Below are 18,883 nucleotides of genomic sequence, written 5' to 3' on the forward strand. Positions count from 1 at the left end.
TGAAAATGGATGAAATAGTTAAGGCTGAAAACCAGGGGCACCTAGAAGAGGCGTTGAATACATAGGGTACAGTCCAGCTAATGGAGAATTTGAACCTTTAGAACCTTGATCTTGTTCCATCTCACCCCTCATCTTCACACGCTCACATTTAGACCCCACGTTTTGTCCTTCTTTCATACATTTATTAACTGCTTTTGACACCAGATCAGCTCCCTGCCCCCCTAGAACTGTAAGACATAAATTCGCGATATTCACTTTCCCTTGCAGACGACCACACTGCCGATACAATTCTTCAAATACTTCCATATCTTTATCCCCCAACTTTCTACTTAAGCGAGCTAATTCATCAAGAGTTATTAATATCAGAGGTTCACTAGGGTCCTGCTGAGCAGCTGAAGCTTTAACCCTCTCCTTCACCTTCGAAACATCCTCCTTCTCCAACTTCTCGAGCATCAGCAGTCTCCTTTCCATGTCATCAATCGTCTTTCTCCTTTTCACTGGGGTGGCCTCATTCTAAAATAAACAGGATTTGCTCAATTTTTTTTCCACACGCACACGCACACACACACACACACACAATATATTAGACACAGTAACTCCACAGTATTGTCTTCAGTCTGATTCTGTCTCTCTGCAGGTGCACAAGACGTACTCGGACCCGCCTCATCATCCTGCAACACCTGCCCTTTAGGCTGTCCCCTTTCATTCGCTGCTAGTACACAATAGTGCAACAGTAACTTTGCACTATCATAATCTCGAATATCTTTCCCTACAAGGCAGACTTTGCACGTAACAATATCAACTAGACACATTATAGATTAGTGATAATACCACTATTACATCAATATGATTAAACCAGATTAAGTGCTCAAGACTAAATATCGCCCAATAATATATTCAAGTACACAGTTTACCTGCTAAATCCAACAACTCATCCATGGATTCCCCCGTAATCTCCATCACTGCTTTGGCGATATCCCTCAACTGCAGCGCCTCCGTGCGCTTCCCGACACTTATCCTCGCCAACTCCTTAACATTTTCTAACCGCCCATCCTTTACTTTTCTGATTACAGGTAACAGAGTAAGCCACTTCAGACTATGTCTCTTCTTTAAAACTACCGGCTGAAACATCTAAAATATAAACAATCATGACGTAAGCATTCATGCTCGACCCGAACTTTACCGTCCGGATAAATACGGATAAACGAAGTAGATAATATACAGGCATAAAATAAAATTTCACGCTTCCTATTGTAGTCAATATCCACATTCTTCTCTAATCATATATAAAATGCATTTGAATGAAAACCCAGCTTAGATATTCCAATTTCACACAAAACGCCGCTCCACGGCATGTCTCATATCATAATGGCCCCTGGCCCCGCCATATTCCAAATACAATCCAGTTCAAATCTGCGACATCCAACAGTCACATTAACTCAAATATTCTCTAAAGATATCCAGCAATCTTGAGACCATAAATTTCACTCAAGCCTCCAACGGCATATAATGTAAAATATAATATTACCTTCCTCTCGATCTGCTGTCTGCTCTCATCATCAAACAGCGAAAAGGAATGACGTCACTTCGGTAGCACGTGATTTCACTTGTGATATCGTTTAATTCACATAGTCTAATAATTCAGCAAAAACACTTACGATTTTCAATCTATCGATCGATCGATCGATCGAACATTCCTTATCATACGCAAGTACCTAATTTCGCCCGACAATTTTTATCAAATCGCGAGAATATAAAATCGTGAGAGCCAATGTTTTGTTTTAATTTCCTATATTTCAAAACTGTCAGAACATAAGAGCGTGATTTTAAAATCCGCGATGGTTGCTTCTCGCTATTTAACCTGTATCAATGCATCATGTTAAATTAGGAATTCACAGTTGTGTCTCTCTATGTATTTAAGAAGCACAATGATTTATTGTTATACTTTTACAGATGTATACACCGATTGGAACTCGAATAGAAAGCACATTTCGAGATGAAACATTCATGACGGTTCAGATTTTCCCGTCACTTAGGGACGTAAGAAAAACTAGAGGATTGTGTGGCACTTTAACAGATAATTGTCAAGACGACTTTTTGAAAGCTGACGGAAATAATTTTACAGACGATAATACAAGAAAAAATTGTTCTCATCTAGGTTTCACAGATTATTTGTTTCAGCCAGATGAGTTTTCGAAAACATGGAGGTAACTTAAATGTGTTTTTTTTTCATTTATACGATAAGATAAACTGCAATTATGAATATCATGAACAGGCTACATACATGCCTTTTAAAATATAATACACACAAAAAGGCTACAATAACAAAATTTACTTAAGTTAAAACTGATTAATAATAATACAAATGCATCAGTAACACATTTCAATTTGAATTTTTGCTCATCTGAAGCTTAATTATAATATAAATTAACTTAAAACCAAACCAGGGTATCCCAGGCTAAAAATCTGTTTGCTGACAATTATACTTTTACTGGAGAACCATGGGATAAAGGTCGACAATTATGTGTCTGTCGGAATGAAAACAACGAAAATTATATTAACTGCTCTTCAAGTTCTGTTGTGACATGTAAGCGAGAAACTCCAGTTGCTCCACCGCCAACTTGTAATATACATGGTAGAAAATGGAATGTTCCAATTTTTAAAAAATTGCATAAAACCACAAGATCTCCCTATGTTAAGGTATTTTACTTTATTATTGCTTTATCGAAGGTAACATGTTTCGAAAAATTGTAAATGTGATGTATTTACACTGTAAGCTATTTCATGTAACAAAATACTAAATTTAAATGCAACATTTTCAATAATAGGGGATAGAAATAGACACATCGGTACGTATGACAGAGGCAGAGGCACGGCAGGCATGCATGTCGTTTATGGAAGAATCGCCATCTTTTAAAATGTGCAAAGATATTCCCAACGTGAATTCTGACATTGCAATGAACACATGTGTGCTTGACATTCTGGTAGTATTCTTATTTGTTTTAATTTATTATAGTGATGTATTGTTACAACAAATTCACAAATTATAATATGTTTAAAATTATTGGTATTTTCTTTTATCCACACATAATAAAAAAAAAAACTGTTCAGCTAACAAATTCAACGAAATGGATGCTCGATGCTCGAGAAGGGATCAAGGGTAAATGTCTTGCAGAGGTCAGAGTCAATGCCACGCTTCAGAATAATACAGACGATGGTGGAGTATCCATTGCAGATATTGTGAGGAGCATTTCTTGTATTAACGATTGCTTAGGAAGAGGAAAGTGTTTGAATGGTAGGTTGTTGCACAATGTGTAAATATAATTAAACTTACTCTCGAAAATAATTTATTTATTAAAACTCAAGTATATTTAACAAAAATTAAAATGACCAGAAAATCAAACCAGAGAGAATTGTTTCTTTACAAAAGATTGGGTTAAATTCATATTTATTTTATTCTCATTTTGATGTGTAAAGGAACTTGTGCATGCGACGATGGATACGGTGGTGGTGATTGTGGAATAGATCTGTCGATCCCACCAATAATCAGTGGCGTTGTGGACAGCGGACTGTGTGACGTAGATCTGATAAATTGTACTTCAGCTGTTATAGAAGGAGATGGGTTCACAAATGAAGGAAAACCCACTTGTAGGATGAAGACAATTACCGTACTATGACTGCTTGTCATCTTTGTTTATTTAAGCTTACCTTAGCAGAGAGCTCAAGTGAGCTTTTCTGACAACTTTTTGTCTGGCGTGTCCGTTTGTTTTTAAACATTTTATATTTTTGAAAATTTCTGCAGAACCACCTGGCCAATTTTAAGCAAGTTTGGCACCAACCATTATAATTTGAAGAGAATTAACGTGTGTTTAAATCAATGACCATACACTCTTTCGAGGAAAAATGACTAAAAGTTTTGCAAATTCTGTGTATATTTTTAAAAATTCCTCTTTTTGGAAACCATTGCCCAGAAAAGATGAGAACATCCTCATGTAGGATAGATTTATTATTTCAGGGGTAGGTAGGGGGTATTGTGTAGGGGTCGAAATTTTACAGAGAAATATATACTTAGTAAATCTTTCAAAATCTTCTCATGAGAAATCAATCGACCAGAAAAGCTGAAACTAGTGTAGAAACATCCTCAGATAGGGGTTAATAAAGTTTGTTCAACTCCAAGACCTAGAGGCGGAGTAAGGCAACAATAAGGGGTCAATTTTCAAATAAAAATATGTGTATATGCGGAGGTAGGAGAAGGCAACTCCGACTGTAATGACCGTCAATTTTATGATCAATTTAAATATTGTTTATTTTTATGAAAACACCGTTGAATATTAATATCAAGTGAATGTGTTTGCCAAGATATTATTTTTCTATTTCGGAATTGAGTTGATCTTTGAAGCTGTCATGCCATGGACTCACGTGAAAGTTAAAAATAGATTATGTTTTTACCTTAACAAAATATCAAAAAAGTGTAACACTAACCCGCAGTTCATTTTATGTATAATACAATAATTTGATAGGCAATTAGTTCAATTTATCAGTATTGCTGATAGAATCCTATCGTTTATCGCATAAAATGAATATTGTCATTATTTATCGAAAACCCCCTGTCAACCTCCTCAATTTCTTTAAAAATACTACGTACTTCTTTTTACAACAAAAAAGCACAGGATTCTAGCTGCACTTATCAAGTATTTTAGGTCACATGTGCCTTTGATATTTGCCAAATTCAACTATCATGATATTTGGGGTAGTGCTACACTTTTGCCTTTTTTGTACACACTGACAGAGGTAAGGTAATGACACATTTCTGACTAAAATATGACATTATGATGCTTATTGTGACGTCATATCGATCTGAGTAATTTTTACTCAATCTATCGCTGAGAATTGCCTAAGCATACCCTGGTGGAAAGAATCTTTAGAAGTCTTCAACTTAGAAACCGATCCGCCAGAAAAGTAAAAAAAATTGCATGAAAGTATCTTCGAGGTTTAATGTAAAAAGCCACAACGGAAGGGGGAGGGAGGTGGGTCAAATTTTGGACAAATGGAAATATAGAGAAAAATATTTTATCTTCGAAAATCTTTTTGCCTAAAATAGCTGTAACTTAAGTGAAAGCATCCTCAGAATATACAATTACAAATTCGTCAAAATCATAATCATAAACTCAAGGTTATAGTACATGGTTTTATCCACATGCGAGCATTTTGAAAAATTGTTGATTCTTTTTTGTTTAGATTTTTGCCTCAAACAACCGAGTTTCACACAGTGTTTTCAGTTTTTGCCATCTTTCCATTGCTTCCTTTACCTGATCATTGGCTTTTAAGTTTTACCTAAAATGAAAGCAACCTCTTAGCTGGATAATCAAAGACAAAGACAGTTGTTTGGACTGTGTCCATCATGTTTCTTGCAAGCATCTCTTTGCAAGCATGTACAATGGCTAAGTTTAGAATTATGCTTTACAGTGAATATAATCCGCTTGGGAACTCGTTCCTTACTCCTTGCCCGTACATCTCTACGAATACCTGAGATATTGGCAGCGCTGTCGTGTCCCTGTGCCCACATTTTTCAACTTGTATTCCTTTTTGTTCAAGTTCAAGAAGGAATATATCTGTTAAAGCCTCTCCTGTTGTGCGTTTAGCATCGGTAAAACCCCAAAATTCCTCTCGAACAGCTTTTGCATTTTTGTCATAAAAGCGTACACATATAGATGCTTGTTCTTTTGTAGAACAGTCAGTTGATTCGTCCGATATAAAGCCGAAAAACCGAGCAGCATTGCAATCAGCGACCAACGAGTTGATGATTTAGCCAGCACACAGACCTATCAATTCTTTTTGTATATCTGGTGAAGTGTACTTTTATTTGGGTCTGCAAATGCTAAATGATCGGTAACACTTTGTTTTCCTTAGCCATGATGTGAAGAATAGCAATAAAATTGCCAAGTTCTGTTGACCATAAAGAACAATAGCATCAATAATGCATGAAAGAATTTCTCTATTTCTCCTTATCCTTGAGTTGTAATTTCCGACATGGATTCCAAGATGCTGAACTTTTGCCGTCAGTTATGCGCAGGAATTTTTCGGCTGCTCGGACGTTTTCATGATGTTTACTACCGTCTTAAAGGTGGTGGGAAACACATCGGCCAAGGTTTGCCCAATCAATAACAGAGGAAGACATTCCAAAACCTTTTTCTTTTTCATCAGCCCTCCGGGAACCAAAAAATATACACGGCGCACAGTACAGTGTAAACAGAATAGCGCATTCATGATGTTTTCTTTAACCAGGTCCATTGAGAAGCCCTTTGATGCCTGTTATTTCCTTTGAATTTAATGTGTTAATAATATTCTATAAATTTTAAAACAATGGTACGTCTCTACACATGTTTGTTTTAATAATTATTAAATGAAAAAATAATATTCTCCCAAATGTGCTTACATTAAATGGCCTTATGTATTAAATTTCCGTTAAATTATAAACAACACGAAATGTATTGCACAAAGATAATTTTATTATAATGTTGTTAATGGAAGGTCATGAATGCAATGTATTTTAAATCATGGAATGATTAATTTAAAAAAGTCCGATTTCGTTTTTATTATTTGCCAGTAGACGTGGATCTTTAATTTAAACGAAATATAGCTTGTGTGTGGGTTAGGGGGAGGGAAGGCTAATGAGAGTTTATCATTTTACAAATGTAGAAGTTATCTTACCTGAACGGAAACTTAAACTTTGTAGCAGGTTCCCAAACCTCGGTCAGCATGTTTTTTTTTAATATCATCTCTGTAGAGAAGGTCTGAACGTACGAGGGTCAATCAAAAAATACGAAGACAATGTGGCTGTCTATCATATATTTTTAGTGAAAGTCATACTTAACAGATTAATCTGTGCACCAACACTTATGTTATTGATTTGCGAAGTTTTAGTCCATTTGATGAAACGGTATTTTTGTTACCCCTTTTTAAAAACAACATGTTTTGTCACCACGGCGCACGGTAACGTTTAAAACATGACGTCAAGATAAAACACGCACAGTTTATAGATATACCCCATCTTTATATCGCGCTTAGTCTCTTGTGCCTTTCTCCTTACAATTTAACATGGCACTGAACGACTTAACACCTTATTTGCACACATTTATTCAAGAATCATAGGTTAGTTCTTCAAATTTTTCATTTTCTAACCGTGTATCTCTTAGTGTACAGTAGTGATAACCCTGAACGTCGGTTGACGTTACTTATTTTTTGACCAAATATTTACAGATATTTTACCCTCTTTCGGACTGTTTTGAAAATTCAATCACCACCACCTCCAAAAAATTTATTACAGTTAAACACAAACTTGCAAATAATTGTTGACTTATTTTTATTTTCACAGCTTGTATCGGCTTTTTCCTGAGTTAAATCCATTCTGTTTGTACTTCTCTTTGCGCCGTGACGTCCGGCGACGTCGATGTTTTTAGTCAATTCTAAAGAGGACTATCTGTCTTTAGTTACATGTACTAATATCTGTTTGACAAAACAATATATCCTGTCATTATTTGGTACATAGAATACCATGACTATACTTAATTTGCTGTTTCAATGTTATTTGGTTTTAAGCCCAATTCATAAAGATATTACTTTTAACATTATATGGTTTATTGTTGACGTAACACAAATATTGACCGTGCGCCGTGACCTTATTTTTGCAGGATTAGATTCTAAAGAATTCTTAGAAATAAAGGAATTTATTAATTTTTTTTCTTGCAAATTGTTTGAAACTATTGCTAAATTATGTCTTCCAAATTTAGTAATTATATGACGTTAAGTAACATAGCTATGACAAAAGTCTTCGTATTTTTTGATTGACCCTCGTAAGGTAGCAAAATCGTCATTAGGAGGGCTGTAGTCAATATTGGCGCAATCAGGACCAATTGTAGACGAAATGGATATGTTCTGTGATGACTTGCTGGATTCTTGCTCTCCAGGACAACCAGTTTCACTTTTTTAGGAGTGCATTTTCCGAAATAAGACGCAATGTCTCTCTGCATTTTGGAATTTTACGTCATGTCATGGATATGATGACGTCATATTTATATATTTGAAACTCGAGCCCGAAATTATTCAAAATGTTTACCAATTTTATTTATATTAATTTATTTGTTTTCAATTTATAATATTTTAAGCACGTACTTTTTTTCATTTGCCTTTATTTATTTTTACAAACCAATGTGGAAGCACATGCTTCCGTCCTTTAATGAAAGCTACACCACTGCTCACAAGGGGGTGAACATTTGATGTAGATTTATTTATTTATGCTCATTGCAACGCTCAATATGTAATATAACTATTAAATTACTTGATATATCAGGTGGTCAGTGATAAACAGAAGAATGCCCAGGCCTTTTTCTGCATACAGGATCTATTAAGCTACATTTTCTACATAATTTGTAAATGACTCCATAAACCTGATTTTATTATGTCTATTGTTGTTCAGGTGAGCGATGTGGCTTATGGGTCTATTTTCTTTTATATAAAGTGTTGCACAGTAGGTTTTTATCTTTATTTCTTTTTTAAATTCTATTTTTAGATTAATGTAAACGGATCTGTGCAAACAAATAATTTGTTTAAAGACAGAAGAGGAGATGCAAGTACAATAATGATGATGTTTTGTCCACTTGAAGAACTGGAAAGTACTTACAGTCATGAAGATCAAACATTTATCACAGGCTACAAAATAGCGATCAGTAACGATGGACAAAACTTTGGTGAAGAAGAGGACATATTTATTTTTAACTCGACATTTCAATATTTTGAAGAAATTGATGGCGAGCTAAAATTCTTTTTGAAGGTACTTTTTAGGTGTAATTTGTACTTTAACCATTCTTGTACTCATTAACTTCAAATAAAAATTGTATTTGTTTTTGCGCTGTTTTTCCTAAAACTGTATCAAGGCGTCTTTGTAACCTTATTCACCATGCACATCGTCTTTTTTGCTATTGAAATGATAAGTTTGTTGTATAAAGCGAAAAAATAACTTTATTTTCAGTCTGGGTTCTGTTTTATCGATGGTTCTGCTTATGATAATGGGACAAAATCACCAACTAGTAATTGCTGGGTGTGTTACTCCAATGTTACAGCCTATGACTGGTCTGAAAGTTTTGAAGCAGGTAAGATTCAACGTAGAATAAGATGCAAAAAACCCACTCTTTGTAAATCTGACACAAATTAATTTTTTTAAAATATTATTATAGAGTGCAGAGTGCAGTTCAACCCATCAGAAGAAAGCCAATCATCATCTTTAGGATCAGCAACCATCGCAGGGATTGTAATAGGTGTTGTGGTTCTATTTATTGCACTAGCGGGCATTGCAGCTATGGCATACGTTAAAACCAGGTATAGAAACAAAAAATAAACTAATTATACCCCCGCTCCGAGGGAGAGGGGGTATACTGTTTTACCCTTGTGTGTGTGTGTGTCTGTCTGTCTGTCTGCCCGTCCGTCTGTCCGTCTGTCTGTAACAAAAATTTCTGTCGCATTTATCTCTTTATCGTAGGTGCTTGAAATTTTTACATTTTTACACAGTGTTTGTTAGGGCATGCCATATCGTGGGATATATTTTTGTACCAATCGGACGTCAACTTCCTGTTAAATGACGACTTTGCTTATTTTTTAACCAAAATTTTCAAACAGATTTTCGTCAAAGATTTCTCAGCAACTATTTATTGCAGATGCTTGAAATTTTTACACAATATTTGTATAGGCATGCCATATTGTAGGATATATTTTTGTACAGACGTCATCTTCCTGTTAAATGCCGACTTTGTTTATTTTTAGCAAAAATTTTCAAACATGTTTTGTCAAAATATTCTCAGCAACTGTTTATCGCAGATGCTTGAAATTTTTACACAGTATTTGTATAGGCATGCCATGTCGCGGGATATATTTTTGTACCAATCGGACGTCAACTTCCTGTTAAATGACGACTTAGTTTATTTTTAGCAAAAATTTTCAAACAAATTTTTGTCATAGAATTCTCAGCAACTGTTTATCGCAGATGCTTGAAATTTGTATACAGTATTTGTAGAGGCATGCTATATCGTAGGATATATTTTGGTACCAATCGGACGTCAACTTCCTGTTTAATGATTACTTTGTTTATTTTTAGCCAAAATTTTCAAACAAATTTCCGTCAAAGATTTCTCAGCAACTATTTATCGCAGATGCTTGAAATTTTAACACACTATTTGTTTTGGCAGGCCATATCGTGGGATATATTTTGGTACCAATCGGACGTCAACTTCCTGTTAAATGATTACTTTCTTTATTTTAGCCAAAATTTTCAAACAAATTTTCCTCAAAGATTTTTCAGCAGCTATTTATCGTAGATGCTTGAAATTTTAACACACTATTTGTCAAGGCATGCCATATTGTGGGATATATTTCTGTACCAATCGGAAGCCAGCTTTCTGTTAAATGTCGACTTTGCTTATTTTGCTTATTTACATCAGAGCGGGGGTATCACTAGTGAGCATTGGCTCACAGATATCTTGTTTCAAATGAGGCTATTTATATATGAATGACAATTTTAGTTTGACTTTTTTTTTTGATTTTTCAGACCAAAACGTTTTAATTCGCGAGTAAGAATGGATGGACTGGGAAGTGAAACAGCAATAACAGAAACTGTTAAACAGTAAACAAGTATGAATTGTAGAGTTTTCGGTGGATATAACTTTGACTACCTGTATATTCAATATTTTTGAAATGTAGATAATTGTTATTGATCATTAGGTATTTCAGGTTGGTGATTTGTGTCTCACAATGTGTATTAACTTTTTCTTAAAATCTGCCTTTTCTGTTATTTAAAAAATATCCGCTTTTTAATTCGGTATATGATAGATTTGTATTGTTTGTGAACACTTTTAGTAACATTCGATAATTTTGTTATTCTAAGCAATTTAAATAAGAAATGTTCTTATTGAAGTTAGATAAAATATTCATTTCACATTTGCAGTGCATTTTTCAATACTGTGTAAAATGATATTATACTATCGACCGAACGGTTTATCGTTGAAATTTCAATTTAAAATTTCTTATTCAGCAAAATGCAAGATAATCATTTGCTTTGATTGGTAACAATTGTGTAATCTCTTGACATTCACAGGATAAAGCTCTGCCATTCACTCATCTGAATGATAACTGAATGGTCTGGAAAGGTGGCTGAATGGCACAGCTATGCCATTCAGTCACCTTTCAGTTACCTTTCAATCACCTTTCAATTAACTGAATGCCAGATATTCATCCAGTGATTCTGTCCGTTTACGTACGCCTTATCCCGTGGACTACATTTTAAAATTTATATGAATTAAAATAAGTATATTCAAGAACTCGAGAAGACTCGAGCAACACTACATCTTATGATATTGGTTAACAGAACACATTATTGAATTTTTTGTTTAAAATTAAAACAAAAATCCGTATATGTATATGCATTTAATTTGTTCGTCTCTAAAACTTTGTAAATGAACTTTATAACCTCATAATTTAATAAAATGGTAGCATTTCTTGAAATTATGATTGCACATATACTTGTGATTCCTTTTTGTTACAAGCCTTTAAATTAGTTAACATGCCTATGCAATCTGTTCCATGGATTTAAGACCAACCCTTGACGCTTTATTCAAAGTTAAACCGAATCATGAATGGAAAGCAATGAAGTTTAATCATGCAGAATTTTGAATATGCTCGTTAAGTTTATTAACAATACATTTTTGTGACAAATATTTCGATTATATAGGATATTTTAGTTTGGAACAAACGTAATATTTCATTTTGATTGAAAAATAATTGTGTAACTTCACATCTATGATATATCTCATTCGAAAATAGTTAAAAGTAATTCTTAATTATAAAGTTTTATTTGCAGAATTGGTCTCCAACAATGTTTGCACAAAAAACAACACATCAAATCTAAATACGATTATTTCAATGCAGAAATATCGTACACCGAATACCTTATGACAAATATTAGCATTATCAAACTCAAAATTGTAAATATGCTCATCCTATATTTGAAAATATCTGTTGCTCTGTAGTTTTCTTGTGACTTACTGTTCTTCACGATGAACACCTACAAAACAAATAATTAGAATATTTGATAAACAACCATAATTTTCATTTTAAAAGTTTCTAATGGTCTTTATTGTGATTAACTGTTCTTCACGATGAACACATACAAAACAAATACTTAGAATATTTGATAAACAACCATAACTTTCATTTTAAAAGTTTCTAATGAGCAGTTCATTATGTATTTTTTATGAATAAGATCTGTATTCAAATGATGTTGAGTCAGAAATGAACTTCAATGCTCAAGACCCACTAAGCCTGGTTAATTTTGGCTTCTCACGTTGAATCAATGAAGATCTTGCATTATTTAAATTATGGTCTTTAAGTAGGGATCGAACAGGAAATACATTACACAGATAACAGCGTTTAGTTTGTTCTTCCGTTCTAATTAACTATGTATTAGTATCATAAAACAAAAAGAAACATAAACTGTTATCATACCAGCAGTGATCTTTTGGCGTTTTCTCTTTAGGAGACAGAGTAGAACAATAAAACCCGCAATTATTATCAACACAGCTAACACGATGACTAGCAACTTCCATACGACCAGTTTACATGAGAATTCATTTATAAGGTCTACACATTCTAACAAAAGTGAGCAGGGTTGACCAGCACATTCGTTTATATCTGTAAAGAAATACATTAAAAAAACTAGCTTAAAAATTAAAAGTCATCTATGTCTTAAAATCAACAATTTGGTTTGAATTCTATAGTGGCATAGTTCTGTTGACTTGTCGGATTTTTAAGTGCTAGACTTGTTAGACATATGTGTCAATTTGTCAGATCTATGTGTCGACTTGCCAAAAAATGATCATGAAGCCTAACAAATTAAAAATGTGGTCATTTTCAAACGCTGTAATATACTTGTCATTTTATTATCTGACGAGTCGACAGAAAGAGAAAACAAGAAAACTCAAAGATCTGACAAAACAACATAAGACTCTTACAGTCGTCTTATCGATTAGATACTATCAATATTTTTTTAAGATTCAATATATCTGAAAAGTCGATATAAGTGTCTAACAAAAAACATAATCATCTGTCAATTCGACATATTGATTATTGATGGTGATTTGTCAGATACATAATTTGATAGTTTTTCGTTTTGAGACATGTAAATAAATAACAAGTCAACACAACTTAACATTGTCTGACGAGACAATGTAAAGATCTGACAAGTCGACATAACTATCTAACAAGGGGTGGCATAACAATGTAATGATAAAACCATCTCCTAATTGCTGTGTTGGCGTTGTTCACGCCTCCATTTGACCATATTTCTGAATTCAAAACCAAACAAACTGGTATCGTTGCTCTTAACAACGATTTATATGTGTTTTTCCTTAATCCCTTTCTATTAGATTTAACATCAAAAATAAATTTTGCTTTGTTGTAAAACATTTATTTTAATTATTCATTAAAAAAATCAACCCAAAAATTACATGTACTACATTATCTAAAATCTACTATACTTTAAATATATTGCTTAAAAAAACCTCTAACACTCCTGTTTCACAATAATTTCCAGTGTACCTTGGTAGACAGGTACATACGTAATTCTGCGTTATATCTTGCCTTAAACATCTCCCTCCATGCTCACAAGGATTGATATTACATGGACTAACATCTGCATTGAAGGATACAGCACAGTAAAAGAACAATAGCTTTCATAATTTCTTACCTCTATACATTTTGAACACAATAAAACCAAAATGTTTTGAACTAAATTTTAAACATTGAGCTAGAATCATTTGCACAAAGACGGAAAGAAAACAAGCTGTGTATTGCTCTTTAAATACAATAAAATATGAATTTTATTTGCTCTGTCAACTTACCATTGACAACTACAGTAATGCATCTTGGCTTGCTTGTTTTTCTGAAAATATGTTCTATAACTCTTTTATAAAATTTTAAACGATAGGTGAAGTTGAAATAAAAGAAGGAGAGACAAGATTTACAGTTTTATAAGCACTTCTTTAATACCTTTAAGTTTACCTTGATCATATATAAAGTGTTTGTTTTTTATCAGACTTGGATCTTTACACGTACATGCATTCAAAAAATATGTGCTATGCTTTTTACAACAATTTTTTCAACGTTATTGTAAAATCAATATACGTCCGGCAGGTACATGAACATTGTAAACTGACGCAAAACTTTCATTAAAATTTTCGGATATACAACGAAGAAAAAAATTATTTTTACGTTTTTTAAAAAATATATTGCAATAATGTTTCAAGATGGCTTAAAGATGATTAGTAAATGTAATAAACGATTTAACATTGTGACACATTTGTGACACATTTTTAGATTTAGAATCAATAGTAATACTTGTAAGTGTTAAACTTACAATAGATTCCTGCTAAATTTGCATTTATTATCAGTAAATTATAAATTCTCCTTTTTAATTTTTAAAATTTGTAAAACTTATTTATAAAATAGAACATTTACCCTGAAGGATCTTTTGCAATAGCACAGACAAGATGGAATCCTACTTGGTTTTGTTCTGGTATCCACGATGAATGGACATACGAGTAATTAGTGTATACATCAGACTGAAGAGATGTGTACTCCATTCCTGCTGGGACAGTCAAGTCAATATTTGCTATTCTGAAATAAAGAATGCGTACTTTTCAAAGCCACTTTCCGTATAAATTTTCATGTAATGACCGATAAAATTGTTGAAAAGCTCCACAGAACTGATAATTGTTTTAGATATGCATAAAACCTAATTGGCTTTGAATTATAAGGCAAATCTATTTAAACGTTAATGACTGAATAATATGCGAGTAAAGATGGGTAATTGCCATTTTCTCCAATTTGCATAATTATCTTAAAAAAGACTTTGCAGTTACCCACTGTTTCCGGACGAAAAGAAGGAGATGTTTACACTTTTAAAAATATCCGTGTGAAGTATGGTTCCTTCTGCTAGAGTGGGTCTTACGAACCGTGGTTTATCCGTACAGTTGACAGCAGGTAGAACTGGTGTCTCCACAATAAACTAAAACCGTCCATAACATTTATTTGAGCATACAAATGTTTTAAATCGTCAATATAAACCATTAATCTTAAACTGCAAAATTTAAAATATCAAAGAGGAAAACATATTCTTTCTGATTAAAATGTCACCTAAGTATAAAAACAAAATTTTCATTTGAATAAGAATGTTTATCAGAGATACACGACCAAGCGACTCACTTGTAATGTTATCGTAGATAAAGGACTAGTTGTTAAATGAATACTGCCATCAATAGAAATATTAGACTTCGGATAATCCTCAACTGTTACTGCAACTGCAAAAGTTCCGTTCGATGTGTGGTTTGCCATGAACCTTATCGTACAATTGTTCTGAAATAAGAGATTCAAGCTATTTAAGGAATTTTGATTGCATAACTTCTGATACATGAGGCAACATGTCGAAGTAAAGTTATAGCATCTAAAACTGTATGATATGGCAATTATTTCTCATTTACATGCTTGCATGGAAAATGTTAGCTAAAACAATTTAAATATGCTCGGTTGGAATTGACAATCTAAAACAGTTTTGAAATTTATCTTAATATTTTTCTAAATATTTTTATTTTATCACGCATTAGATTTTCAAAATCAACTAAATACGCCTTAATCCGGTCTTTGAGATGGTCCCCATATCAATAATGTTAATTATAGTAATAATAGTAAAAATATTTGATAAATGAACTGAAAACTTACATAATCAATAGTGGCATATGGTAAGCCCTCACAAATCGACATACACTCGGTACCATTGGCCCAGCGGCATCTAACATCATCACCGTTAGGATCCACAACAGGAATACTGATTTCATTGTAACATCCATACTGAGCGCTGAGTACAGAAATTAAATAAGTTAAACTATTCTCATATAGTAGAATTATAAGTCTGGAGAAGGTTATACCATGTACATAAGTTATCTATTTAACATTAGATAATCTGAGTTTAATGTTTTTGATTTGTATTTAATTCTTTTCAAGTAAGGGTATATCAATAAAATCATAGCGCCTTTATTCAATTATATATATATATATATATATATATATATATATATATATATATATATATATATATATATATATATATATATATTTATAGACCGTTTCCATGTAGATTTATGTCTGTAGACAATATATTTTAAAACACGGAAGAAATCATTACACATAGATAGGCTTGCCAGTCGTGATGGGACTTAAATTAGGTTTGTTTGTGTCATTTCTTGTTGCAAGATTAACAACAGTGCCAATAGACCATCTCCCTGGCGAACCATAGCTCAGATTCATCCAGTCACTTCCCGTAAATCTATTGAATGCAAAATGGAAAATATCTGATAATGACGTCAAGATTGCTTACAAATGTTTATGTAAGTTTGACATGAAACATAAAATATTCACACACAACTGTCAGTATTTCACTTTTCACTGGATTTATATTACCTCATATACCATGAGAATTTTATATTTACATGTTGCGGCTACATGCAACTGAATGTGGCCAATTCACGATATTCATTTTAGACCAATAAACTTAAAATTTTAATAGTGATAAATGATAAAAATGTAGTGGTCTGTCAAAAACATTAGGACTTGTACAAAAATAAGAAACCAGGTACAGTTTTTGAACCGATAGCTGGGGCCAAATAAAAAATACCTTTTCAAAGTCGTGTTCAGCTTTTACTTTACACTATATCTAAATAATACCTTTACTATTTATAACCTTTATCTAATTTCAGAGATAATTAATATTTTGTAACATGCTCCCCCATCCGGTTGTAGACACTTCTGACAAATAAAAAACGACCTAAAATGTTCCAGTTGAACCTCTAACTGACCACTGTTGGTCATGAAATGAATAAACATGCTAGGCAATTTGTATATCAAGAAGCTTGGAAATATTAATATGAATATTACAGACTGTTTTTAAAATCAAACCAGTTTTTTTTTATTCTTATCTTTCAACTTGGATGGCATTTTATTTTTACAACATGAAAACTCTTCACCCAAATACACTTTGCACTAAGTTTCATATTAAATGTAACAAAAGTTAATGTAAAGGATAAGATTTCAAATAGAACAACGACACTCTCGACAACTTTTACAACGGAATTCAATGTCAAATCAAACGTGACAAAAAAACAGTTAAAATCTTTTCAGATCTATAATTGTGTATTATTAGTTTGGATATACAACACTACATTTTTAGGTAATGAACCAGCCGAATGATTATTAAATGAATTTTATAAATAAAAAATTACCTACTCAACTGTGTAAGGGCCAATTCCTGGAAAAGTATATGTGAATGTGTTCTCTCCTTGCTCCCAATTCTCAGACTCACTAGCTCCTGTACATATATAGCTGGTGTTGGCGATATTTCTGGGCGTAGAACATCCAGTTGTACATTTCCAATAATAAGGAATTACCTCATCGATAAATTGGCCAATTCTCTCAGCAGTACATCCCGGACCTCTGTTATATGCCCATCCAAGTTTGAATGAAAACTCAACCTACAGAAATCATTTTGAAAAAAAGTCATTTGATTCTGACTCTCGGTAACATTTCAAATCATTAAAATTATGATTTATAACCTTGGTTCCATTGCCAATAGGTTTCCAACTAATTGTTCCTCCTCTAAAGTGAGTAGCACCCATTCCATGGTAGAAAGGAAAAAGAACATAAAATACCTGTATAACAGTTAAATGCATAATTACAATAAAGTCTCTCCATGGGGCAACATACTTATCTTCTTATTTTGAGAGCTAACGCAAACTTAAAATTATCTTATCAAGAAGCACTGTATTATATCTGGATATTTGAATGTAAAATATTTTATGCGCGCTTTTCCTCACTTTAATAGTCATTTGACTCTACTAACTTTAAGGTAAAATGTAATTCTGTGGTGTTTTCTTGACAACGTTGGGTCTCAAGCTTTGTCATCAACATTAAGTTCAAACTTGATTTCCAGTCGTTGCTTTGTAACGAGTTCCGCACCAGTTATAATAATTACCAAATAAATTGAAGCAAATCTTATATTATTTTTCTTGAACAGTTTATTTCGATTTCGAGAATGACAGTGAACTGCGAACGCTAACGCCCGTTTCCCGCCTACATTTTACATCCAAATATTTCGGAATATCTGTCAGATATTCAAAACAAAGTCATCTACTAAAAAGTTTAATCAAATCCTAATTAATTTATATTAAAATATAAAATTTGGTATAAATATGCTAAATAACACTATATAAAATCCCTCAAAAGGAATTTTTGTTTCATGGGAGGGGGGAATGTTTTTTTTTTATTTTATTTTTTAAATCCGTTTTCCATTAGTTTTTATTATGAAATGAGCTATTTAAACCCAAAATGCAAATTAATCTCTCTTTGTTTGACCAAATCATTTATATTTAATGAAAATATACATGTTTACATTTTTATAAAAAATACATTTAATTAAACAGTTATCAAAAATGACTTTTAGTCAGGCGGCTAGACAATGCTATCGTTCGTAGTCCTTTACAATTAGTTTTCTGTTAAAGTGTAAATACATTGTCTGTAATTTCTTTTCGACTGGATATATTTCAATTTTTGTACGGTGTTTTTTATACTATTTTTCAGTTAAATAATGGATCTTAAAACGAACTTTACAAAGATATTGAAATCTGTAAATATGATTTTCTGAAAATAAAATCTGCATTATCGAACTTAAGAATATAATTTAAATGGTTTGATAATACTTTTCCTCAAATCATTAAGATATCTGTAACTCATT

At 32.7% G+C, this 18,883-nt stretch overlaps 1 protein-coding gene across 1 annotated transcript; it reads right to left on the reverse strand.

The window, feature by feature from the left end:
* Positions 1–533: 533 nt before the first annotated feature.
* LOC136269542 (integrin beta-like protein A) lies at positions 534–18,226 on the reverse strand. The gene is made up of 11 exons (XM_066082308.1): positions 17,706–18,226; positions 17,380–17,624; positions 16,283–16,423; positions 15,820–15,955; positions 15,307–15,456; positions 14,964–15,109; positions 14,560–14,718; positions 13,944–13,984; positions 13,605–13,735; positions 915–1,131; positions 534–769 (listed from the first exon to the last, which is right to left on the reverse strand). The coding sequence occupies exons 1-11, from the start codon at positions 17,820–17,822 to the stop codon at positions 534–536; spliced, it is 1,719 nt and encodes a 572-aa protein (XP_065938380.1). The 5' UTR covers positions 17,823–18,226.
* Between the last annotated feature and the right edge of the window lie 657 nt (positions 18,227–18,883).

The sequence above is a fragment of the Magallana gigas genome, chromosome 4 (assembly GCF_963853765.1).
Source record: "Magallana gigas chromosome 4, xbMagGiga1.1, whole genome shotgun sequence".
In the NCBI taxonomy this organism is placed as follows: Eukaryota; Metazoa; Mollusca; class Bivalvia; order Ostreida; family Ostreidae; genus Magallana; species Magallana gigas.

Coding starts and splice junctions, on each gene's coding strand:
- LOC136269542 (XM_066082308.1), bottom strand. CDS start 17,822: ATGCATTTAACTGTTATACAGGTATTTTATGTTCTTTTTCCTTTCTAC. Junction 17,625..17,705: donor CTATTGGCAATGGAACCAAG/GTTATAAATCAT, acceptor TGATTTCTGTAG/GTTGAGTTTTCATTCAAACT. Junction 13,985..14,559: donor ATTGCAAAAGATCCTTCAGG/GTAAATGTTCTA, acceptor ACATATTTTCAG/AAAAACAAGCAAGCCAAGAT.